A 27,868-nucleotide genomic window follows, 5' to 3' on the forward strand; every position below is an offset into this window, starting at 1 on the left:
GCTCGCTGGGCACTCTTCTTTGTGCGGTTTGATTTTAAGATTTCGTACCGTCCTGGCTCCAAAAATGCCAAACCTGATGCGCTCTCTAGGATCTTTCCCAGACCCGAGCGCCGGTCAGCCCCAAGCCCATCGTTCCACCTGAGTAGGTGGTGGCAGCGGTTTTGTGGGGTATTGAGGCTCGGTTCAAGAGAGCTCTTAGGATGGTTCCTGCTCACGGGGTGTCCGGTGGGCCTGCTCTTTGTGCCGGAGTTGGTCAGATCACCCATCCTCCATTGGGGCCACTCATCCAACATTGCCTGTCATCTGGGAGTCAGACGTATGTTGGCATTGGTACATCAGAGATTTTGGTGGCCGACCACGTTGAGAGATGGTTTGTGGTGGCTTGTTCAGTCTGTGCTCAAAACATGACCTCTAATCACCCAACTGCCTGCCTCATCCAACCTCTCCCCGTTCTCTCCCGCCCCTGATCCCACATTGCTCCTGACTTTGTCACCGACCTTCCCCCCCTCCCTAGGCAATACCGTGGTGTTAACGGTGTTGGAACTTTTCTCCAAGGCTGCCCATTTCATTCCCTTCCCTAAACTTCTCTCTGCCCGGGAGACAGCTGCCATTGTTGTGGACCACGTTTTCTGCATCCATGGCCTCCCTGTGGACGTGGCCTCCGACAGAGGTCCCCAGTTTATCTCCCATTTCTGGAGAGAGTTTTGTCGGCAGTTAGGGGCCTCCATTAGTCTTTCTTCTGGGTTTCATCCCCAGACTAACTGCCAGACTGAGCGAGCTCGGACCTTGAACGGATGCTCCGTTGTCTCGCCTCCCAGAATCCTGCCTCTTAGAGTTGTCCTGGGTTGAATATGCTCATAACTCATTACGGGTGTCATCTACAGGCATGTCGTCTTTCCAGTCATGTCTTGGTTATCAACCTCCTCTTTTCTCTTCCCAGGAACCAGAGGCTGCCATTCCCTCTGCTTTGGCATTAGTCAGACGCTGTCATCGGACCTGGGCCTGGGGCCAGAGGACTCTTCTTCAGGTGAGGGACCGCACCAAGGCTCGTGCCGATTTACACCGCACGGCCCCACTGGTTTATGTTACTGGCCAGTAGGTGTGCAGTGGTATACCGGTTTCACGGTATACCACGGTATGAAAATTGACAGTTTTCATACCATGTACATTTGCTTATCTATGGTACTGAGAAAAAATAAATGCAACCAGACAGAGAATCTCACCTGCACGTGCGCATATTCTTTCCTCCTCGACTGCCTGTCAGATTCGACAACTTGCGCCACACACACACATGCAGCGGAGAAAATGTCAGAGAGAAGCTTGGCGAGGGGGTCTGACATAAGTGAGTGTGTGTGTGAGTTAAAACAGCATTTCTCAACTGGTGGGGTCTATTCGGACTGGGTCGCGGACAGCAGGGAAAGAACAATACCATGGTTCTCCCATTGAAGATATTTCGGCGGCCGCCCAAGTGATAGCCTATTAGGACTGTCGAGGCAGATTTAATGATAATCTCGCAATCAGCTAAAGGCTTCTCATCTGCACTTTCGCACGAGTGTAAAGGAACCAGCTCACGATCATGATCTACGCTTCTCTCTGGTGCGCGCGTGCAACAACCGGGCTTCCCTCGATATTGTGGAGCGCAGACCTCAAAACTGATGTGACCAATTTAAATTCTAGTGAGACTTTTCTAGTTTAAAGCGTTACGGAGGAAGTCAAGTCGAACCTCTCAAACAGTAGGCAGTCCTGACATGCCAAACAGCACTGAGGAGGAAAAGAGTATCACTGTGCTATGTGCTAATATTGTTTTTATTATACATCATCACCTTTACAAAATTGTTTCACGATTTTACATAAGTAAAAGTTACTGTTATATTTTGACAAAATGTTATAGTTTCATATGAAATAATCTAAAGGTAGAATCTGTTAGACCTCGTTTTATATCAACAGAGGCAGTTGTTTCAGCTAGTACTTATTTTTTCATAAATAATATAATTTTTTATTATTATTACTATTATTTAAGACTAGCTACACTGACCTAACCATGGTAATGAGGAGCCTTTCCTCGTGTGTAATATGTATGTTCTGTTTGAATTATGTTTGAAATTATGAAACAAACGGGATAATAATGGGCTCATAACCTATAAATAAATATGCTCTTAAATTTTTAAAAGGGGGGAGAGAAAACTTCCTGTCGCTTTTGTTGTTGACGTCAACAACAAAAATAATGTCACTTGATGCATGTCCTTGTACTTGAAAACCAAGAACAAAACTATGCAACATAAAAGGAAATGCCAGATTTTATAATGGAAATCAAGTGGCAACCCTGTAAAAACGTAACCTGTATTTAATGTATCCTGGGTCGCCACTTGATTTCCAATGTAAAATCTGGGTCCTGAAGCAAAACCAATTGAGAACCACTGAATTAAAGGTACAGACAGGAGCAGTCTGGCTGTGCTGTCACGCACCTACAATATATGTTCATTATTAATAATCATAGGACATTACTTTAAAAGCTCACACAGCTGATGTTATTTTTCATTTAGTAGTTAATTTAACATGCTATGCTAACATGTAAACTAACATGCTTTAATTATATAACATGTTATAGTTACATGCAATTTTTTTTATCATGTTTATAATTAGGTTTATTATTATAATTCTTTTAGCTTTCTTATTTATTCTATTTATTTTATTATTTTCAAAAGAGAGACTTTTTTTACACATACTTCCATTAAAAAAAAAATGGTTTCAAGATTCAATTATAATAAAGCGTATGTTCAACCAAAAAATAATAATAATAATTCTGTAATACTATATACCATGAAACCGTGATATTTTCTGAGATGGTTATCGTACCGTGAAAATCTCATACCGTTGCAACCCTACTGGCCAGAAAGTCTGTCTGTCCACCGAGGACCTCCCACTCAAGACCTCTACCCGCAAACTTTTCCCTCGGTTTGTGGGCCACTTTTCTATTGTCAAGGTCTTGAGTCCGGTGGCGGTGCGGCTTAAACTTCCTCCCTCCCTGGGTAGAGTCCATCCCATCTTTCTTGTTTCTTGTTTTAAACCAGTCATCCGCTCTTCCCTTCACCCTCATCCCCACTGTTGTCAATGGTGGTCCAGCTTATACGGTCCGGCAGTTTCTGGACGCCAGGCGGAGAGGTCAAGGCTTCCAGTACCTGGTTGACTGGGAAGACTATGGTCCTGAGGTGAGATGTTGGGTCCCAGCCCAGAACATTCTGAATCCCTCCCTTATTGATGGTTTCCACCATCGTCACAGATACCTGTATATTCGTCTGGGAGTGCCAGGTGGCGCCCCTTATAGGGGAGGTAATGTCGGGATCTCGGGCTGATCTGCCGGTAAGACTGTTCTGTTGTGTTATATGTTTCCATGTGCACGTTTTGTTTTGGTGCTGCTTTCAGTCATTACCTCCCTATCGTTCCAGTGCTCACCCAGTTACCAGTTTCATCTGTCTACTCAACTTCCAGCAGCTCACCTCCATTATTGGATTACTTCCCTGGTTCACCTGCTCCATCTGCTCACTCTTGGATTTCGCTGCCTTGCTGGTCATGGACTTCACCCCTCAGACCCCTCAGCTTCGCTGCCGCCTGCTCTGTTTGCTTTGGATTATTACTGTTTTGTTTTTTTTGCTGCTTAAGTTCTTTCATTAAACGTTGCTACTGATCTTTTGTTCCTGGGTCCCTTTTTGATCGGTCGTGACATTCTTGACATGCTTAGATGATTGAGTGTTATAATACACAGTATGTGTCCTTCCTTCCTCCTTGCTGTGGTTTGTCCAAGATGCTTTCAAAAGTGCTTTGTAGTCCATGCCATCCATTTTTTAAGCAACATTCTTTGCCCACGGGAAAATTGGCTGTCTAACAAGCCATTCTTAGCTTACAAATGTGAGTCCATGACTCCTTACCAAAGCAAATGGCCTATTATCACTCTTAAATAACTTTCAATATGTTAACCGTAAAGAGCAGACCCACATTTTATTGTCATAGTCCAAAGTTCAGATTCAATCAATGATTGCTGCCACTCTTTTTTTTTAAATGATGACTGAACCACCATTAAAGTAGCATAAGACTCTACGACATGTGTGCTATTTCCAAGTCTTCTGAAGTCATATGATACCTTTTTGTGAGAAACAGACCAAGATTTTTTTGTTATTTGCTGAAAAGAGCCAGGGCTAATTGCGGCTGGTATTGAAATTCAGGTTTGATATCATTGACACCAAAAATGAGGAGCATTTACGTTCTTCAAAATGTCTCCTATATTTCATGAAAAAAATACAGCATACAGGTTTAGAACAACATGCTAGTAAGTAAATTATCACAAAATGTTAATTTTTGGATAAATTGTTCCTTTTATTGCATGCCTGGGAGGTTGAATTCTTGTTTAGTTTTCTAGTAAAAGATTTCACTCCCTCCTACAGCAGCACAGATATAAATGCTCCATTCTTTGATGCAACCTGTTATAAATCAGGCATTAAATCATCACATAACCTGGAAATTGGAAATTGCCCAACTATAGTCTGTTTGTGAAATCTTATCACTTTGATGTTGCATAAACTAAAGCTGTGAAACAGGCTGTTTTGAATGTTCATGGTGTATTCATAAGTCTGAGGCATAAGACTGAACAGTGCTCTGTTTGTAAATTGTACAGGTACATGGCCATCATTCATCCCCTGAAACCACGTCTCTCAGCCACAGCCACTAAGGTGATCATTGTGTGTATCTGGGTGCTGGCAGTGGTTTTGGCCTTTCCCCTCTGTTTCTTTTCAACCATCAAAAAATTACCCAAGCGGACCCTTTGCTACGTTGCCTGGCCCAGACCTGCAGAAGACCCTTTCATGTGAGAGCTCTTTAAATATGCATGCACTATTTTTTTTCTTCCTTTCCTACTGACTTGTTTATAAAGCACTTTGAACTACAATCTTGAATGAAAGGTGCTCTATACATGAAAGGAATAGTTCATCCAAAAATGAAAATTCTGTCATTATTTAATTATTTAATTATTTTCTCACCCTAATGTTACTCCAAACCCATATGCCTTTCATTCTTCCATGGTTTGCAAAGGGTCATTTAAAAAAAAGGCTTCACAGGGTTTATTTGCCATATAATGCAATGCAAGTGAATAGTGACTCCAGACTGTTTGAAAAAAAGAAGCATAAAACCATTGTAAATATAGTCATAATGATTACTTTAACAGTGGTTTATGGTGGGGTTTTTGTTTTTGTTTTTTATCTTGACAGACCGGAATCACTATTCACTTGCATTATATGGCCAAAAAAGAATAATAATAAAAATAAAACCTTGTGAAGCCTTTATATATATATATATATATATATATATATATATATATATATATATATATATATATATAATTTTTTGGGTGAAGAATTCCTTGAAGTTTATAATTAATTTACTTAAACACTATGTTATATATATATATATATATATATATATATATATATATATATATATATATATACAGGTGCATCTCAATAAATTAGAATGTCGTGGAAAAGTTCATTTATTTCAGTAATTCAACTCAAATTGTGAAACTCATGTATTAAATAAATTCAATGCACACAGACTGAAGTAGTTTAAGTCTTTGGTTCTTTTAATTGTCATGATTTTGGCTCACATTTAACAAAAACCCACCAATTCACTATCTCAAAAAATTAGAATACGGTGACATGCCAATCAGCTAATCAACTCAAAACACCTGCAAAGGTTTCCTGAGCCTTCAAAATGGTCTCTCAGTTTGGTTCACTAGGCTACACAATCATGGGGAAGACTGCTGATCTGACAGTTGTCCAGAAGACAATCATTGACACCCTTCACAAGGAGGGTTAGCCACAAACATTCATTGCCAAAGAAGCTGGCTGTTCACAGAGTGCTGTATCCAAGCATGTTAACAGAAAGTTGAGTGGAAGGAAAAAGTGTGGAAGAAAAAAGATGCACAACCAACCAAGATAACCGCAGCCTTATGATTGTCAAGCAAAATCGATTCAAGAATTTGGGTGAACTTCACAAGGAATGGACTGAGGCTGGGGTCAAGGCATCAAGAGCCACCACACACAGACATGTCAAGGAATTTGGCTACAGTTGTCGTATTCCTCTTGTTAAGCCACTCCTGAACCACAGACAACGTCAGAGGCGTCTTACCTGGGCTAAGGAGAAGAAGAACTGGACTGTTGCCCAGTGGTCCAAAGTCCTCTTTTCAGATGAGAGCAAGTTTTGTATTTCATTTGGAAACCAAGGTCCTAGAGTCTGGAGGAAGGGTGGAGAAGCTCATAGCCCAAGTTGCTTGAAGTCCAGTGTTAAGTTTCCACAGTCTGTGATGATTTGGGGTGCAATGTCATCTGCTGGTGTTGGTCCATTGTGTTTTTTGAAAACCAAAGTCACTGCACCCGTTTACCAAGAAATTTTGGAGCACTTCATGCTTCCTTCTGCTGACCAGCTTTTTAAAGATGCTGATTTCATTTTCCAGCAAGATTTGGCACCTGCCCACACTGCCAAAAGCACCAAAAGTTGGTTAAATGACCATGGTGTTGGTGTGCTTGACTGGCCAGCAAACTCACCAGACATGAACCCCATAGAGAATCTATGGGGTATTGTCAAGAGGAAAATGAGAAACAAGAGACCAAAAAATGCAGATGAGCTGAAGGCCACTGTCAAAGAAACCTGGGCTTCCATACCACCTCAGCAGTGCCACAAACTGATCACCTCCATGCCATGCCGAATTGAGGCAGTAATTAAAGCAAAAGGAGCCCCTACCAAGTATTGAGTACATATACAGTAAATGAACATACTTTCCAGAAGGCCAACAATTCACTAAAAATGTTTTTTTTATTGGTCTTATGATGTATTCTAATTTTTTGAGATGGTGAATTGGTGGGTTTTTGTTAAATGTGAGCCAAAATCATCACAATTAAAAGAACCAAAGACTTAAACTACTTCAGTCTGTGTGCACTGAATTTATTTGATACACGAGTTTCACAATTTGAGTTGAATTACTGAAATAAATGAACTTTTCCACAACATTCTAATTTATTGAGATGCACCTGTATATATGTTTAATCTCATTTTACTTTTCAAGCTTGCATTTAGCTAGAATTTAAGAACATTGTCAGTGTCAAACAGTTTAACAGTAATGGCTGACTGATATGGGTTTATCAGTGACCTTTGCTGATATTATATCTGTATCTTTTATATGCACATAAACATTTCTCATGTAGCCAGTGGGTTGTAAATAAACAACACAAGATATATATAAAATACTTCTTTGGGGTTTTATTCTGACGGCTGTTGAAAAAAGAAAAAGAACAGTGGATGATGGTGTCATTTATTTAAAAAAAAATTAAAATGAAAAACGGAAATTAAATACAGAAATGAAATATGGTTCAACGAAATACGGTAGAGGCTAATGTTAAATGAAAATATAAACAGGGCATTAGCCTACCAATATGCTTCAGCATACTTCACCTTAATACATTCTTATATCGTTCACAGCATTTTATGCATTTAACACATGCATAAATCACTCAAAGCATTTTATGCATTTTTAACCAGGCTTTAAGGACATGTATAACAGTTTAAAACAATATAATTTTTCACATATAACACATATTACACTTATTCACTAAACTGGAAAACACTCTGGGCTATAAATAATTTAATAAGATATAATTTATTTTAAATTTACATACCCAGTCCTTTCATGTGCACCAAAACTTGCTGAAACTCCACACATGCAAACCATATGCATCCTTCAAAACGACACTTCTGAACACGTTATTGCAATTTATAAGCATTTTGTGTCAAATTTGATATTTACCCAAGAATTCTCAACCGATGAACAAAACCGTGAGCTCTGTTGCGCAATACAAGTTCTCACGTTTCTAACCAGCACAAATGTGCAACACGAGGTGTGCCGGAAAACAGGTATCGCAAAACTCCAGTTCTTAAAGAGGACATGTCCAATTTATGACTAGAGTTAAATTACATGAAATTCCTCCACTTGGCTACATTCTCCCCTGCTAAAAGTCATTGTCCCCGATGACTGAATACATATTTTTCACTTCTTTAACAGCTTCTCTAAAGAACACACTACCCAGGCTTGTTAACACCTGAGAGAAGACTTCAGGACTGAGTGAAACAGCATTGCATTCTTATTTTGGCTCATTAAATGAGTTTGATTGTATGCCAGCATTGGCTCTTGTAGTTCATCTTGGTGCTGGTACAGGCTTTTTCATCTCTGGTTCAGACACTCTAGGAGCGGTGCCAGTGTCAGGTTCAACCCTCTCTGGACCAGACACTCTAGTAGCAGTGTCATTGCTGGACTCAACTCTCTCTGGTACCAAACCTTGTTGTTCAATGTTCTCTGAAATCAGTACAGCTTTACCTATCAGGGCTTCAGCGGCTGACACAGGGTTTTCAGGGTTCACATTCTCTTCTCTTGCAGACTAGGATATGTGACATATCTTCTAGCACAACAAAATCAGGATCAGAATGCACAACTTCAACCTGCTCAGAAACAGATTCTCCCCTTGATTGTGGTGTTGTGGGAAAACAGGTTTCAGTCATCTCTGGCTCAGGAACAGAAGTTAACACAATGGTGCAAGTCAACTCTATGGATTATTTGTATAGGACCACCCTCAAGGGGCTCAATAGTATGTGTGGTACCCTTAACATCTATGACCCTGTATACAGTGAAACCCCATGAATCCTGTATTTTGTTCCTAGCTAAAGGTCTACCTTTTAAAGGTAAGTATACCTGCTGACCCACATCAATCACAGGGCAATAGAACTTGTCATTAAAAGGGGAAAGTCTCTCTGCAGCCTTGTGTTCAGCATATTCCCGGGATTTTTCATGAGCTTCTTTCAATCTGTCTTGGTGAATCACTAACCAATCATGTTTTCTGTCCACAGACAGATGCACTGGTGTTGACCTAGCAGTGCATCTTCTGGAAGATGCGGGTTGACTCAAACAGCAAGTAATGTGGTGAGCAGTGGCGAATTCTCAGGGCCAGCAAAGCCTTCTCTGCTGACCTAACATGCCAAATAAATAAATATTTTCATCCTTTCATTCTCAATCACCTTTTTGCCTATGTATTTTTAATCGCTTTCCACTCTTAATTAATCTACATACAAATAGAGAAAAACAAAAAGTTTATCAAGTCAGAATTTATTCCTTGATGCTTACAAGCAAAGTGTGACAACTGTTTCACAAATCGCATGCCCGAAGCAGCAGTGAGTTTGAGCTCCACCCCCTCAGGCCTTCAGAATTTCCACAGAATCCCTCAACAGTGCAGATGAATGCGCAACTGAAGTCAGATTGTCAGATTCATCAGCCAATCAGATTGATTTATTTGTTCTTGGTGGGTGTGATCTTTAGGATATGTCCCAATCCTTCTAGCTGGCCTTGAGTGACGCAATCACGCTTTAAGTGATGTATGAAATTTGAGAGCAAAGAGCACGAGATCAAGCTCTCTGATGAGTCAGCTGTCACTGCCACATCACCACTGAGAAAGAGATTCTTATGGAAATACGAGATGTTCTGCATGACCGTGTGATTGCTTAATTTATTAAACAGGAAATGAGGACTGATTTTTACTTCAAGTAAATTAGTAAGTGCTTTTTGCATTGTTATAGCAACATCAGGAGTTTTCTAATTGTAAATTAGGCTGTTTGAGAATTCAGTGTCAGATCAAGTTTTGAAAAGTAGTGCTGCATTCCATTCAACTCAGAAAGTCGGATTTTACAACTTCCTACTAGGAAAAGTGCAATGGAATGCATCTTGAAATCAGAATTACAACTTGTAGGCTCGTGCAGAAATTCTCAACTCCGATTTCGCCGAGAGGCAGGGGCATGATGTCACACAAACATGTCGACACTCAGGGAGATATACAAAGTAAGTGATAAACATTCACTTTATTAAGTAATATCGATAAATTAGTTCATTTCCACATTACATGATATTAAAGCTTGTTTAACAAACGCCTGCAGAAACAGGTGTATAAAACTTTATTATCTCTTTTGAGAATCGTACACCTGAAGCACAAATGCTAGCGCTGCAGCATTGTTTATCAGTTGGGGTGCTAGGAGACATCTCTAATGAGAGTCAAACCCCTGCTAAGCTAACGGGAGCGTTGCATTTCCGAATCTCAGGGAATGGAATGCATTTATGGTTGGAGATATCAAGTAGGAATATCCCACATCCAACTTGAATGGAACGCTGCATAACCGTGTACCCTGATGAAATGAAATTTATTGCAAGCAACATTTAAATAGCAAATATTATTAGATATATTTTTCCAGGTATTATAGACCTCCTTGGTAGATTCATATGAAAAATTATGATTTTTGAAGTTCATTTCACAAAACAGTCATGCTGCAGTTAAAATTAGGCTTGCTTGAGCATTAAGTGTCATTTCAAGTTCTGGCTTTTGTGCGTGGACGTGTTTTTAAAATGTCATTTGGTATTATTAGTTGACTGCCACATAATGTATGATAGGCATACAGCATCTTATTCATTGTGAAACTGTGTTTTCGTAATGGCATGAATCGCACTGAAGGCGTAGACTTAAAATGCACGGCCCGCCACTGGTGGTGAGTATCCAGTGGTTGCATGTGGTGTTCCATTATAAGCATAAACAAACTCAGGAAGGTGTTCTGGCCAATGCTTTTTCTTTTCAGGGAGAAGTGTACGTAATAGATCATGGAGCATTCTGTTAAAGTGCTTGCACTGAGAGTTACCCTGAGTCAAATAGGGTGTGGTGCGGGTTTTCTTTACATCATACATTTTACACAGCTCAGCAATCACGTCGCTTTAAAAAATTCTGCCTTGATCAGAATGCAACCGTTCAGGCATACAATATTTCATGAACCACTCTTTCAGAAGGATGTTGGGAGTAGTATCAGCCCTCTGAACCTTGGTTGGAAATGCCTGTTTGAACTTTATGAAGACATAAGTCACAATATATACGGCCATCAGAAGCAGGTTCAAGCACAGTAAAATCTACCGCCACTACTTAAAGGGGCCTTGACACCAGACATGGCTTCATAGGAGGATGTATCCTTGGCTGTGACATCATGGTTAAGATGCATCTTTGACACTTTTTGATGCACCGCTCCACATCATTATGCATGCCAACCCAGAAGCATCTTTGCCTCAACAGCTTTAGCAAGCGCTCAATGTCCTGATGTCCCATACTGTCATGAACACTTTCAAGGACCTGTTCTTTCAGACATGAGGGTAAGAGCAGCTGTTGACATTCACCACAATGTTGGTCATTCACAATGAGATAAAACAAGCCATCCAGCTCTCTAACACACTTCCACTGCTTTATCAGTGACAGTACAGACTTTGCTAGACCAGATCTCTCACGAGTGGTGGGCTTTCATGTTCCTAAAAAGTTCTGAAAGAACTGAGAGTGGGAACTTTCAATTGAAAATCCTTCAGTTCAGCTGTTGTATAACCCGACAGAGTAGGTGCACTTCCTTGAGGATTACTGCCTTCCTCTACTCCACACACTAAAGCACGAATCTGTCTAACCCTACAGCACTTTACATCAGCCATCACTAAGTCAACCCTCAATGAACTTTCTGTAGTAACTACAGAACCCTAAGAATGACTGTAATTTGTTAATTATTCTGGGAATTTTCCATTGCTTGACCGCTTCAACTTTACCTGGATCAGTACCAATATCTTGAGCTAAGATCTGATGACCTAAGAAAGTTACTTCTTTCTGCAAGAAATGACACTTTTCAGGCTTAACTTTAAAGACTACTTCCAGTCTCTGCAAGTGCTCTGGGAAAGTGGGCGAGTACGCTAGAATGTCATCAATGTGCACTAGCATGATCTTAAAAATCGGATCACCCATGAAGACTGCATAAGATGTTGAAACGTTGAAGGTCCATTGCAAACCCCAAAGGGCATACAAGAATACTTAGATCCCTAATGGAGTCGTAAATGCAGTCTTATGCCTGTCTCACTCGTGTACAGCAACCTGATGATATCCACTAGCTAAATCAATGGAAGAAAAGAACTTTGCTCCTCGTAGTGCATCAAAGTTTTCATCTATCCTTTCATCTAAAACCAAGGTCTTCATCCTCGAGAGAAAAAACATCAGAGTACTTCATCAACAAATCACTTCTCCCTGCTGTTCAGGAGTACCACCAATGTGTAGCTTGTTGAGAAACTCTTTAGAGCTGTCTTTCAATAACTGACTGTCTTTTGTGTTACACTGATCTCTTCAATATCAGCAGAAATTATCTGAAATCTCACTTTACATGTCTCATTGGACTTCACACTCTCGACACGAGACAGAGTACCAAGTATGGTTCTGGCCTGTAACCAGATATATTCTGGGGAAAGGTTCACAACCTGTACAGGAAATAACAGTTTCTCTGATGACACAAGAGAGGAAACAACAATCAGACTGCCAGGTAAGGGTGTGTTCACTGGTTCTAAAGGTAAGTCACATGAACCATCATCAATTAAAAAATTATTAATTATTATTATAATTATTAATTATTATATCATGTAATATATTCTTTGCCCCCTTGACCATTACCGTTGTAATTGATGAAGCAGGTATGTGTACCATGTCTTTTGCAGCTACTCAGACTATGCTTCGCTTCTCTAGACTTCTGGCACTCTGCATTTGATTTTAACATACTGAGCATTTAAATTTTAACATACGACTCTTCTGAACACATATTTAATGCAATTTATAAGCATTTGTGTAAATTTGATATTTACCCAATAATTCTCAACCAGTGAACAAAACCGGGCACTCTCTTATGCAATAGAAGTTATCACGTCTCTAACCAGAACACATGCGCAACATGAGGAGTGACGAAAAGCGGGTGTCGCAAAACTCTGCTGTCAAAAAACTTTAAAGGGGCCAAATTTATGACTAGATTTAAATTACATGAAATTTCTCCACTTGGCTACACTCATAAAATATTTGTTTTGTTTTAAAAGTGCACTCAGTAGCTTTTTTTGTATTGCGCTGACACCTAGTTCTTAGTTACCAATGTCATTATAAAAATGCGTTATTGTTACAGGTATCATATCATAGTGGCAATGCTGGTATACATTCTGCCACTTGTGGTGATGGGTATTACCTACACTATCGTTGGGTTGATGCTATGGGGAGGAGAAATACCTGGTGACTCCTCAGACAACTACCAGGGCCAGCTGCGAGCCAAGCGGAAGGTAAGCAGTTCACAATGCAGCAGTTGGATAGTTGTCTAAATACAGCTAAAGCGCCATTCACATAGAACAAAATTTTGTTTCCATCTCTTTTTTCATTGTTTATCTATGTAAACCTGCACTAGGTGTATGCCTTTGACCATTGCATCGCATCCAGATATTTTTTTTAGCATCTTGCACAGGAATGTCATGTTTTTTAGAAACCGTGTCAGGTTCAAATAATGTCATCTTTTAAAAACGTGTCTCAAGACACATGCATTCAGTTTTATGCTTTGTGCTGAGCTAGCTTTTTTCATTGCAGAGTGTTTTAAAAAACAGGGTTCAGCATACAGAAATGATACAGTACATGTGAACTTCTGATTTTTCAATCATAGAACAGTTCGGAACTCCTAAAGCAAATTTTCTGTAAATTCACACTTACAGGAAGTCATTTGTCTCACAGTTTGACTCTTGTGACACCTCTTCTCTGGCTCTAGTGTGAATCAACTGCAATACATACTATATAACTGTGAGTTAGTGGGATGTATGGACCCTCCAGTCTGAGAAACCTTACCTGCACTTCCTGATTACTGTTCTGCTGGAGGAACATACGAGCAAACACATCACACACATATATTATAATGCAGTGGTTCTCAAACTGTGGATCCTCAGTTGATACGCAGCACGACTCAGGATATTAACATTAAAAAACAAATATATAAATTTTATTAAAATGTTTCCATGTTTTATTTCTAATGATGAGGGACAAAGAAATGGAGTCTGACAGCTGTGCGCAAGGCAGCGCAATGTGACGAACATTGCCGCTATGTCACCTATGGCCATATCCGCCTATGACTAGAGGGAAGGAAAATACTTAGTTTGGCAAGTTTTAAATTTAACGACTGGTAAGGGCATGATTCAGAGTAAAATGAACCTCAGATAGCTTACTGCAGCCACTGTTTTCATAGATCACATGCACATTATCACATATTTTTAAGGGTGATACTAGCTGCGTAATTTTAGGGGGGCTGAGGTGAAAAACAGGGTCTAGCAATGCCCAAGCTACAAATTTCTAAATATATATATATAGTCAGACAGCGCTGTTTTTTAGTGTTAGTTTTGGTTTTTGTATACCACAACAGTGCTACTATGAAAATACTTCTAGCCACAGTGAAAGACAAATGTACTGTCAACTAATAACTGACTGATGAACTGTCAAACTAATTAAATATAAAGATTTGTTCCTGCAATGAGGAGTTGAAGAAATTATCTACATGTTTTCTCTTTTGAATACAGTGGATTTTTGGTAATAACCTTGATGCAGTATAGTAGCAGTCACCTTGTGGCATGTGCACAGAAAGACATTAACAAATTAGCATGGTTGAGCTTTATCACTTTCTGTCTTTGACTAACTTAATAGTTACTGTGTGAATCTGATCAAGATTTTACACTTCACAGTTTTAGAAAAGTGATCAAAACAGGGTTCAAAAGTTCAAATCAAATATTTTGCCAGACATGCCAATGGTGAGTGAATTGAGAAAATGAACCAACCTACTATATTTCTTATTGTACATGTAACTTAGTAAAACTGCACCTGCAATAAAGACATTGACACATCGTGATTTTGTTCCTCATTTTTATTTTGCTGGCTTAAGGCAAGGAATATTCTACATAGTGTAAGTGTCACCACTGTAGTTCTTGGAAAACATTTTATATGGGCATCTTATGAAAAAATAAATTCCACTTCACTTAAAAGCTGAAGATGTGCGAGTGATATACAATAAATATACTGTATCTATTGTAAATGTTTCGTATCACTTTGATTTAAATCGCTCACAATTTACATAAGTGAGGGTCAGACTATCATTTTAACAATTCAACCATGTTCCAATCATGTACAGTTCCTAATAAAGTTACAGTCATTATGGGTCAGTGTAGCCAGAATAAAGCTTTAATTAAAGGCAGATGGTCCATTAAGTGAAATTCAGAATGAGCTTTATTGCCAAGTATGCTTATGTAAGGGACTCGACATGGAGGCGAAGGTAGAATCAATATGCAAGAAGTTTATTATAATCAGCAAACAAATCCAAGACACAAGGCAGAGACATAATCGGTGAAGTAGGCAATGTTGTCGTTACGCAGGTAATCAGTCCAACCAGGCAAACAGAGCAAAACTGTAATCCAATATCAGTAAATCCGTAAAGCAGGCACAATGGTCATAACAAGTAGGCAGTAAACAGGCAATGAGAATAACGCTTGGTAAGGCAGTGAAACTGGCAAAATTTCGCAAAGTTACAATGGAAGAGCATGGCTATTTATATGGTTCAAACAGGAAGTAACCATAGAAGAAACGGTACAGTGTCAGTATTCGGGAGAGGGCTCCCTCTGAGGGTCGGCTGAAGGGATACCAGCCTCATTCATTACAGAACCCCCCCACAAACAACTCCCGGTGTTCTTCTTCTGGGTCGTCCCCTCGGTTGTGGTGGAAGTCATGGATCAATGATGGGTCCAGAATGTCCTTGGCAGCTACCCAAGATCTCTCCTCTGATCTATAACCTTCCCAGTCCACCAGGTACAGCAACTGGCCAGGTTGATTGTCAGGGTGGGAATGCCTGTGTCGATCAGCTTGGATTTGTTGGGCCCGGACGGCCTGCTGCAATCTGACGTGTGCACTGTCCCACACTTGCTCACTCTGCCTGATCCAATCATCCACTGCTCTCACCGTAGAGGGTTCACCTGGCAAGGGAACATAGGGGGTTGGTAGCCCAGCACACATTGGAAGGGCGTGAGTCCAGTAGATGAGTGCGTGAGGGAGTTCTTGGTATATTGAGCCCATGGGAGGAAGTCGCTCCACCTCTGTTGTTCTCAACTGCAGCAAGACCTGAGGTATCTGCTGATTTCCTGGTTTCCTGGATTAATCTCTCCACCTGTCCGTTTGCCTGAGGATGATAACCAGACGTGAAGCTTACTTTGATGTCCAGCTGTTTACACAAAGCCTGCCAGACTCTGGAAGTGAACTGTGGTTCCCAATCAGACACTATGTCTTCTGGCAGACCATAGATCCTGAAAACTTGGTGGAACAGAGCATTAGCGGTTTCCATGGCAGTGGGTAGACCTTTCATGGGGATTAGTCTGCATGAATGATCAATGATAACAAAGATGGTGGTATACCCATTGGAGTTTGGTAGATCGTTGATGAAGTCGATGGACAGATGGGACCAGGGTCTCTGAGGGACAGGCAGTGGCTGTAGCAGGCCGGCTGGCAGTTCTCTGGGGGTTTTAGACATTGCACAAACTTGACATGCTTTAATGTATGCAGTGACATCATTAATGATTGAAGGCCACCAAAATGAGTTGCGTATCAGGCCTATCGTTTTCTGGATGCCAGGGTTTCCAGTGCTAAGGGAGGTATGGATCCATTGGATTGTTCTTTGGCGTAGCATGCATGGTACATACTGTTTTGTTGGAGGGCATTCAGGTGGTGCAGGGTCTGTATGTTGGGCTCTTTGGATCTCTTCCATGATGCCCCAGCTTATGGGTGCGATGATGACAGAAGGTGGTAGTATAGATTCGTTTTGATGTACGTTGTTAAGGGGATCATGTTGATGGGAGTGAGCATCAGCTTTGCAGTTCTTACTGCCAGGGTGGAAGGTGACTGTGAATTGGAACCTTGTGAAGAGTGACCATCGGGCTTGTCGTGGATTCAGACGTTTTGCTCCCTTGATGAATTCAAGGTTCTTATGGTTGGTGATTACTTGGAATGGATTCAAGCCAGTGGTGCCACTCTTCTAGCGCAGCCTTCATGGAGAGTAGTTCTTTGTTTCCAACATCATAGTTCCTTTCAGCAGAGTTCAGTTTACGGGAAAAGAAAGCACAAAGATATAGTTTTCCAGGGTTACCGTGGTGTTGAGAGAGAACTGCCCCTATGCCACAGTCTGAGGCATCCACTTCCACAATGAACGATTATTTAGGATCTGGGTGCTTGAGAATGGGGGCGGTCGTGAAACTTGTCTTGAGGGTATCGACGGCTTTTTGAGCAGAATCATTCCATGGTAGCTTGGATGGTTTTCCTTTGAGCAAAGATGTTAAGGGGGCAGAGATGAGACTGTAGTTGTGGATAAACCTCCTGTAGAAGTTCACAAAGCCCAGGAAACGTTGTAGCTCCTTAACAGTGTTGGGTCTTGGACACTCCATGGCTGCCTTGATCTTGGAGTCATCCATCTCAACACCTCTATGGCTGATGATATACCCTAAGAACGTTGTATGAGTAACATGGAACTCACATTTCTCTGCTTTCACGTAGAGTTGGTGTTTCAGCAGGTGGGAGAGGACCATTTTAATGTCTTTGTTTTGTGCTTTATCTGGGAGTATATGAGTATGTCGTCAATGTAGGTGATGACACATCTGTTGAGGAGGCCTCTGAAGATCTCATTGATGAATGACTGGAACACAGCTGTTGCATTGGCCAGGCCATAAGGCATCACCTGGAAATCACAGTGCCCCCTAGTGGTGATAAATGTGGTTTTCCACTCATCTCCCTCTCCGATACGAATCAGGTTGTATGCACTTCTCAAATCCAGTTTTGTGTAGATGTGTGCTTCACGTAGTTGCTCTAGGGAAGATGGAAAAAGGGAGTGGGTACCTGTACTTGATTGTTATGGTGTTCAGTCCTTGGTAGTCAATGCATGGACGGAGTCCTCCATCTTCTCAACGAAGAAGCCTGCTGCAGCTGGTGAAGTGGAAGGACGAATGAACCCTGAAGCTAAAGCCTCCTTAACGAAAGTCTCCATGGCCATGGTTTCAGGTCTTGATAATGCATAGGCTTTGCTCCTAGGGGGAGCCATGTTGGGAAGTAATTCAACAGCGCAGTCCCAATGACGATGAGGGGTAGCTGGGTTGCCTTGACTTTGCTGAATACCTCATTCCCTGGGGACCTGGATTTGAGCTTGGTTCTCAGGACTTTTGACACTGGTAGTAAAACAATGCATGATGACTGTGACATGAAGACAATTAGACTGACAATAATCTGACCATTGTTTTAACTCACCCTGGTTCCAGGACATGATGGGTTTATGGATAGCCAGCCATGGATGACCCAGGACGAGAGGATACTTGGGTGAGGTGATGATATAAAGAGATGTGATCTCTGGGTGAAACAATCCAATCCGTAGTGTTACTGGAACTGTTTTGTGAGTGATGCCTGTGCCTATAGGTGCATTATTCACAGCAGCAATGTTAATGGCAGGTATACAAGGTACTGTAGGGATATGGAGTTCTCGTACTATACCTTGGTGAATTAAATTCATGGCAGCCCCCGAGTCGATGAGTGCAGAAACACATTTCAGTTTATCAGCAAAGGAGAGCTCAATGGGAAGAGTGAAACTGTGGTGTGTGGGAGATGAAATATTCATGGTACTCACAATAGTTCTGGAGTCTTGATATTTCTTGCCTTTGTGAGGGCATTTGGAGTTTCAATGATTCCTTTCACAACAGTAATAATACAGTCGCTCCTTATGACGACAATCACGTTCTTCATCAGAAACTCTGGTATAGGCGAACAGCATCGGTTCAGGAGCTTCGGGGCAAGCCTGGACTTGACTTTGGACTGATGGTTGTGACTTGGAGCTAATCCTTGAACGTGGTGAATTACACAATAAATTATCAATACTTACTGCCAATTAAATGAATTCAGTAAGTGTTGCATCCTCACCCTTACATGCAAGTTCGGCCTGCAGATTGTAGTTCAGTCCCTCTCTGAACACAGTCTTGAGTGCAGTCTCATTCCATCCATTTTGGGCTGCTAATGTCTGAAGTGTATGGCAAAGTCAGCTGCAGAACGTGAACCCTGGCATACATGAAGCAGCTGAACAGAGACATTTTTTCCTCCCTCTGGGCTTTCAAACACTTCATGGATCTGGGAAGTGAAGTAATCGAAAGACATTTGAATCTGATTAGCGCTCTCCTAAACAGCTGAGGCCCAGTCTAACGCCTTTCCGGTAAGTAAAGACATCATAAATGCACATTTCTTTGACTCCTGACTGAATGACTCTTGTTGATTGGAGAAATATATTTTACACTGACGTAAAACCCACTTACATTTCTCTGGCGAGCTATCAAATTTATCAGGAAGAGCGAATCTTACCGGTGTAGCTTGTGGTGAAGGAAGAGAATGGATATAGTGGGTGAGGTTCTCATTTGCAGCTCTTAGGTAGTTAATTTGTTCCTGGTAACCTTTGAGAATTTCGTTCTGGGAAGCGAATGCAGCCTGGAGCTGAGAAACTTCTGCTGGATTCATTGTTGGCGAAGTATTCTGTAAGGGACTCGACATGGAGGCGTAGGTAGAATCCATATGCAAGAAGTTTATTATTATCAGCAAACAAATCCAAGACACAAGGCAGAGATGTAATCATTGAAACAGGCAATGTTGTCATTACACAGGTAATCAGTACAACCAGGCAAACAGAGCAAAACAGTAATCCAATATCAATAAATCCATAAATCAGGAACAATGTCATATCAAGCAGGCAATGAGAATAACGCTTGGTAAGACAGTGAAACTGGCAATACTTCACAAAATCACAATGGAAGAGCATGGCTATTTATATGGTTCAAACAGGAAGTAAACATAGAAGAAATGGTACAGTGTAAGTATTCGGGAGAGGGCTCCCTCTGGTGGTCGGCTGAAGGGATACCAGCCTCAATCATTACAGCTTACACATACAAGGAATTTTTTCTTGGTGACAGAAGCTTCTAGTGCACAAACAATTCAACAACAAGACAGAGATAATAATAATAATAAAAAATAAAAATAGAATAAAAATAAAAAGCAAATAATAAATATAAGTATATATAGAAATACACAATAAGACAGAAAATATATATACGTATGTACAAATACAAATCTGTTATATACAGATAGTGCAATGGAATGTAATTCAGAAGAGGTAGGATATTTTAAATACATATAATTGACTAAGCTGTGTATTGCACGTACAGTTGAAGTCAGAAGTTTACATACACCTTAGCCAAATACATTTAAACTCATTCTTTCACAATTTCTGACATTTAATCATAGAAAACATTCCCAGTCTTAGGTCAGTTAGGATCATTACTTTATTTTAAGAATGTGAAATGTCAGAATAATAGTAGAAAGAATGATTTATTTCAGCTTTTATTTCTTTCATCACATTCCCAGTGGGTCAGATGTTGACACACACTTTGTTAGTATTTGGTAGCATTGCCTTTAAATTGTTTAACTCGGGTCAAACTTTTTGGGTAGCCTTCCACAAGCTTCTCACAATAAGTTGCTGGAATTTTGGCCTATGTAACTGAGTCAGGTTTGTAGGCCTCCTTGCTCGCACACGCTTTTTCAGTTCTGCCCACAAATTTTCTATCGGATTGAGGTCAGGGCTTTGTGATGGCCACTCCAATACCTTGACTTTGTTTTCCTTAAGCCATTTTGCCACAACTTTGGAGGTATGCTTGGGGTCATTGTCCATTTGGAAGACTCATTTGCGACCGAGCTTTAACTTCCTGGCTGATGTCTTGAGATGTTGCTTCAATATATCCACATAATTTTCCTTCCTTATGATGCCATCTATTTTGTGAAGTGCATCAGTCCCTCCTGCAGCAAAGCACCCCCACAACATGATGCTGCCACCCCCATGCTTCACGGTTAGGATGGTGTTCTTCGGCTTGCAAGCCTCACCCTTTTTCCTCCAAACATAACGATGGTCAATATGGCCAAACAGTATAATATTTGTTTAATTAGACCAGAGGATATTTCTCCAAAAAGTAAGATCTTTGTCCCCATGTGCACTTGTAAGCTGTAGTGTGGCTTTTTTATGGCAGTTTTGGAGCAGTGGCTTCTTCCTTGCTGTGCAGCCTTCCAGCTTAAGTCGATATAGGACTTGTTTTACTGTGGATATAGACACTTGTCAACCTGTTTCCTCCTGCATCTTCAAAAGGTCCTTTGCTGTTGTTGTGGGATTGATTTGCACTTTTCGCACCAAACTATGTTCATCTCTAGGAGATAGAATGTTCTCCTATTTGAGCGGTATGTTGGCTGCGTGGTCCCATGGTGTTTATACTTGCGTACTATTGTTTGTACAGATGAACGTGGTACCTTCAGGCATTTGGAAACTGAATGAACCAGACTTTTGGAGGTCCACAATTTCTTGGATGATTTCTTTTGATTTTTCCATGATGTCAAGCAAAGAGGCACTGAGTTTGAAGGTAGGCCTTAAAATACACCTCCAATTCAGTACACCTCCTATCAGAAGCTAATTGGCTAATTGTCTAAAGGCATGACATCATTTTCTGGAATTTTTCAAGCTGCATAAAGGCACAGTTAACTTAGTGTATGTAAACTTCTGATCCACTGGAATTGTAATATAGTCAATTAAAAGTGAAATAATGTGTCTGTAAACAAATGTTGGTAAAATTACTCATGTCATGCACAAAGTAGATATCCTAAACAACTTGCCAAAACTATAGTTTGCTAATATTAAATCTGTGGAGTGGTTAAAAAATTAGTTTTAATTTTCTAATCCTAAGTGTATGTAAAGTTCTGACTTCAGCTGTAATTATTGCTCAATGGGGTAGTTTTACCTGTTCATGAGATGGATAGCCTAAGGGGAAAAAACTGTGCCTGATGGTTCTGGTGCTCAGTGCTCTGTAGTGCCGCCAGAAGGAAACAGTTCAAAAAGGTAGTGGACAGGGTGAGTGGGGTCCAGAGTGATTTTCCAATCCTTTTCCTCACTCTGGAATTGTACAGTTCTTGAAGAGAGGGCAGGGGGCAACCAATAATCCGCTCAGCCGTCCAAACTGTACTTTGTAGTCTTCTGATGTCCGATTTTGTAGCTGAACCAAACCAGACAGTTATTGAAGTGCAGAGGGCAGACTCAATGATTGCTGAGTAGACTGGATTACCAGCGCCTGTTTCAGGTTGAACTTCCTCAACTGGCGAAGGAAGTACAACCTCTGCTGGGCCTTTTTCACAATGGAGTCAATGTGGGTCTCCCATTTCAGGTCCTGTGAAATGGTAGTGCCTAGGAACCTGAATGACTCCACTGCTGCCACAGTGCTGTTTAAATGGTGAGTGGGGTCAATGTTGGGGTGTTCCTCCTAAAGTCCACAATCATCTCCTTTGTTTTAAGCATGTTGAGCTCCAGGTAGTTATGGCTGCACCAGTGAGCCAGCCATTCAACCTCCATTCTGTATGCAGACTCATCATCATCTTGGATGAGGCAGATGAGAGTAGTGTCGTCTGCAAACTTCAGGAGCTTGACAGAGTGGTCCTTGGTGGTGCAGTCGTTGGTATACAGGGAGATGAGTAGTGGGGAGAGCACACATCCCTGGGGGGCACCAGTGCTATTTGTACATGTGCTGGAAGTCTCACTAGCTGCTGCCTGTCCATCAGAAAGCTGGTGATCCACTGACAGATAGACGTAGGAACAGAGAGCTGGGTTAATTTATTCAATAGGAGAGCTGGGATGATAATGTTGAAAGCCAAACTGAAGTCCACAAAAAGGATCCTTGCATATGATCCTGGTCTTTCCAGATGTTGCAGGATATGATGCAATCCCATGTTGATTGCATCATCCACAGACCTGTTTGCTCTATAATCAAATTGAGGGGGATCCAGTAAGGGTCCAGCGATGTTCTTCAGGTGGGCCAACACCAGTCTCTCAAATGACTTCATGACCACAGACATCAGAGCGACCGTCCTGTAGTCATTAAGTCCTTTGATTTTGGGTTTCTTTGGGACAGGGATGATAGTGGAGCATTTGAAGCAGCAGGGAACTTTGCACTGCTCCAGTGATCTGTTGAAGAGCTGTGTGAAGATGGGGGCCAGCTGGTCAGCACAGGACTTTAGACAAGTGGGTGAAACACCATCTGGGCCCTGTGCTTTCCTTTTCTTATGTTTTCGAAAGACCCGGCACACATTCTCTTCACAGATCCTAAGTGCAGTTTGAGTAGCAGGAGGGGAGAGGAGGGTGGTGTTTGTGTGAAGTGAAGGACAGAGCAGGTGTGGGGTTTGGGACAGGGCTTTTCAAATCTACAGTAAAACACATTCAAACCGTCAGCCAGCTGTTGATTCACTTCTGAGTTGGGGATGGTGTCTTGAAGTTAATAATGTCTTTCAGGTCTCTCAACACTGGTGCAGGGTCGTTAGCTGGAAACTTGTTTTTCAGCTTTTCAGAGTAGCTTCTTTTAGCCACTTTAATTTCCTTAGTGTGTTTTTGGCCTGATTATACAAGATTTTATCAACGCTTCTGTAAGCATCCTTTTTGGCATGACAAAGCTGTCTGATTTTTCCTGTAAACCATGGTTTGGCATTTTAAATAAGTTAAATAAGTCCTAGTAGGAATGCACATATCCTCAAAGAAATTGATATATGATGTTACAGTATCTGTGAGCTCATTCAGATTGGTGTCTGCAGCTTCAAAAACACTCCAATCAGTGCAGTCAAAGCAGGCTTGTAGTTCCAGCTCTGCTTCATTGGTCCATCTTTTTACATTCTTTACTACAGGTTTAGCTGATTTGGAAGAAGATGAACCAGACGGTGACCAGCACGATATGCATCCTTTATTGTTGTGTAGCAGTGATCCAGCATATTTCTGTCCCTGGTGGGGCATGTGATGTGCTGTCTGTATTTTGACAGTTCACAGGTGAGGTTGGTTTTGTTAAAATCGCAGAGAATAATAATAAGTGAGTCCGGGTATTGTTGTTCTGTGTCTGTGGTCTGATCAGCCAGCTGTTGCAGCACTGCGTTCACGCATGCTTGTGGCGGGATGTACACACTCACCAGAATAAACGAGGAAAATTCCCGCAGCAAGTAGAAAGGCTTACAGTTGATAAAGAGCGCTTCCAAATTAGGACAGCACATCTTCCTTAATGTTGTTACATCTCTGCACCAACTTTAATTGATGTAAAAGCATGTTCCACTGCCTCTTGTTTTCCCTGTTAACTCCGCAATGTGATCTGCTCTGAACAGCTGAAAAAGTCCTTGTTTGTAAGGGTGAGGAGATGTAGTTTGTCTGTTGAGGGCAGAGATTCGCTAGATGAATACTCAGCAGCGCTGTTCAAAAGCCGTGCTGGCAGAGCTTGACCAGCTCGCTTCCCTCTCTCTCATAGCGTGCTTTAACAACACAGCTGCGCCTCTGACTAAAATGTCCAGAAAAATGTCTGAATAGTCCAAAACCTGGAAAAGATTGTCTGGTATGTGCTGCCATATGTTCAGCAGTTCATCCCTGATTGGAGAAAAATTACTAAACACAGGACAAGCAAACAAAAACAACAAAAGAATTGGAGAGCTCCACACTGAGGAGGCCATCCGTGGCACCAACTTGAGAAACATGATGAGAACTTGAGAAACTTGAGAAAAAATGATGTGACTCTCACCCAAGTGAATAGCTAGTTTAAGATTTTACAAAGATTGAAATGCATTATTAACACTGCAGGCAATTCAGTTTTTAGGGAACTATCATTTACTTTTCCAAAATGTTCAAAATATAGAATCTTAAAAGCAAACACAGATTTGGACAGAATCTGATTTTGCAATCCATTATAAGGCCTTTAACGAGGATCACTCAGTCCTGGAATACAGCTATTCACTGGCTCAACAGGCATTATACAGTGTATATTCTACATTCCAATAAATAGCATTCAGAGCTTTCAGACTGCTGGTTTTATGTTTAATTAACGGCTGCATTTCGCTGGCTCTCTATTTTGATCTACGCATCATCTTGCTTGCTCCCTATGGCTGCCTCCCCAACATGTTCCTTCCCTCCATTAGTGGCTGGATAGCAATCCAAATATGTGTATTTTGAGCCAGTTAGCTCTTGCAGGTCCTTTATGCCCCCACTTTATCTAGTGTGTAAAGGTGATTACGGGGACCCAGAAGCACGAACATCTTTCTCAGCCTTTAGAAAACCCTCAGTTAAGGTTGGGGAGATTTTCATTTGCATTGTTAGTTCAAATGGAACCCTTTGAGAGGACCCACGAAGCTGGTGAGTGACAAAAACTAATCTGTTTGTGGGCTTTGTGTAGCCATTGACAGACCAGCAAAAGCAATCCAATAGAAATGGCTGATTTTTTAAACATGAATTAATGGCACCCTGCCAAAAAATGGGCAGCCTGGGGATGGAGATGGAGTATGTAGAAATGTATTTTCTCACCAGAGTAATTTAAGCTATTCTTTGTAATCTAATCATAGCATTTTGTGATAAACCGATATATCGGCCAGACTGATTAATGGGCTGATATTTGGCCATTTTGAAATGATTGGCATCGGCTGATAATTGTGATTAACAGTGGACATTTATCTTGCAATGGATTTTCAGTAAAAACCTTGATATACTAGCGGCCAGCTTGGGGTATGTGCACAAAAAGACACTTTTAACAAATTAGCATGGTTGAGCTGTACCACCCTTTCCAGTGGAAGAAGTAGGGAGTTTTGGGGAAACCTGTTTGAAAAGGTCTGTCTTTGTCTTTTGAATTTTTTGGCCGATAATATTTACAATTTAAATACAACCAATGGAAGAAGTAGGGAGTTTTGGGGAAACCTGTTTCAAAAGGTCTGTCTTTGTCTTTTGAATTTTTTGGCCGATAATATTTACAATTTAAATCTAACTCATCAGTGTATAGTGCAAATTTTCTATTTTCAAATATTTTGTGAATTTTGAGAAAATACTGTGTAAAACAAGTGTTCATTTAAATTCTGCAATTTTATGCACATCTTATTTGCTCTCATTAAATTGTATTATATATATATATATATATATATATATATATATATCAGCATTACATCATAGCCATGCTGTTCTCTAGATATCAGCAGGCCTAGATGGAATCTGTAGACTTTTGTGGCATTTTGTGCACTGATTTTGTTGGAAAATCTGCAGAATTGTGCGGAGTACAACATGGTAAAATATGTTAAACTGAGTTGAGAATACTACAGTCATAAACAAATTAGGTTCAAATAACAAATTTGTTAATGACGGGTGTCAAAATTCTGCAGAAATCTTCAGAGTTCTCTGCAGAATTCTACATGCACAGAATCCATATGGGCCTGGATATCTTTATCGGCATCAGTCATCAGACATTAATAAGCATATTTTGGTCATTCAGTTGTATTAATTTCCAATATTCCTAACCCTGCCTTTTGTAATCAAATTTTTTGGTCCAGAGAAAGACTAATTTTCTCATGAAATCTTCACACAATGTCATAATTGCAGAGAGCTCAACGCAGCTGCACTTGACTTGGCTTGTGGGATTCAGGCGTTATGAGTCGCCTCAATGAAGCGGTACGTCAGCCTCCGGGATTAGCAAGGCAGTGCTCACTTTGAATTGTGAAAATCTAATAATAAAACTAATCTGAGCCTGAGGAAAGTGAACCTGTGAGTTTTGCGCTGATGATTAGGGATTAGGAGGCTCTGTTGTTGAGTTTACCTCCAGACTGTGGTGATGTTAGAATGGCTGCCCTCACTTTGTTCTCAGGGCACACTTTGGCCCAGTTCTTTGAAAGGTGTTGTGTTTGTGTGTGTTTGGGGGTGGATCAGGCTCTTAAAGTTTTACGAATCCCTGTGTAATAGACAAATGTTAAACAATGCTGATAAAATAAGCGAACTTTCTCTATTCCTGTCTTTCTCTACTCACTCAAGTTTCCTAATTTCTTGTTCTGTTTCATTCATATCTGTTTCTACAATATACTGTATGTGCTCGTTATTCTTCATTGTACTTTGTGTTAATTTCTCTTGAAAATTACATATATATTTAGTAAATTCAGTACATAAACATGCAAATAATATATGTTTAAAAATGGTAAAATGTGTCATTTTTGTGTTAAAATACTTTCTCATATCCCAGTTTAATATGCAGAGACAACTGTAAGTAAGTCATTGATTGGTTGACTTCCCCAAAACATGTACAGGATGGCTCTGTGGCATTATCAAAACAGTTTGTTTGAGTATCCCGACAAGCCTGACACAGCAACATTGTCTCATCCAATGGCATGAGTCTGGGGCGGGACCAACTGTTTGTCCAACCAATGGAAGAAGTAGGGAGTTTTGGGGAAACCTGTTTGAAAAGGTCATAATTTTTTCTGTTTTTCAACAGAAAAATACAAAATAATGTTTCCTTTCTTTTAATATTTTTAAGTTTATTTAGTTATTTATGCATCATAAGCATGGAAAGAAATGTGCACTTGGTAGTTTACATACATTTCATAATTGGTTTTCTAAGAAATGTAACATGGGAATACATATAACAGACTTATAGAATGATGTTTCAACAATCTATGCAACTAGGTGTGTGTTTGTGCTACATTTGTGTCTGGATGCCATCTGACATTGTGCATCAAGGGAATTTGTAAAAATGTGAAAGCGTTCTGTCATTTCAAGAGCATGCTGCGGATAATTATAATCAAAATTTTAGAGTGCATAGCATCAATCTAGCTCTGCTGGAGGACAAGGACTGCTGCCACAGTGTGTTAACTGCAGTCACAAAAGCACACTTGTGAAGTTTTGCTTATCTCATCCAAAGCAGAGAGCCAAGTGACTGAGCCTTAGCGCTATCACAATCCATTTCTATCCATATTTGCTTTGGGTTTCCATTGGAAATAGCCAAGAACAAAAGCTGCTTTTGTTAAAG

At 40.6% G+C, this 27,868-nt stretch overlaps 1 protein-coding gene across 1 annotated transcript in view; it reads left to right on the plus strand.

Annotated features, from left to right (window-relative positions):
- The window catches only part of LOC127444591 (neuromedin-K receptor-like), an 85,279-nt gene that overhangs the window by 14,801 nt on the left and 42,610 nt on the right, over window positions 1-27,868 (plus strand). Inside the window, exons 2-3 of the mRNA XM_051704047.1 lie at window positions 4,670-4,858; window positions 13,087-13,237. Coding sequence (XP_051560007.1) covers window positions 4,670-4,858; window positions 13,087-13,237 — 340 coding nt within the window. The remainder of the gene's footprint in view (window positions 1-4,669; window positions 4,859-13,086; window positions 13,238-27,868) is intronic.

This window comes from Myxocyprinus asiaticus, chromosome 8 (assembly GCF_019703515.2).
Source record: "Myxocyprinus asiaticus isolate MX2 ecotype Aquarium Trade chromosome 8, UBuf_Myxa_2, whole genome shotgun sequence".
Lineage (NCBI taxonomy): Eukaryota > Metazoa > Chordata > Actinopteri > Cypriniformes > Catostomidae > Myxocyprinus > Myxocyprinus asiaticus.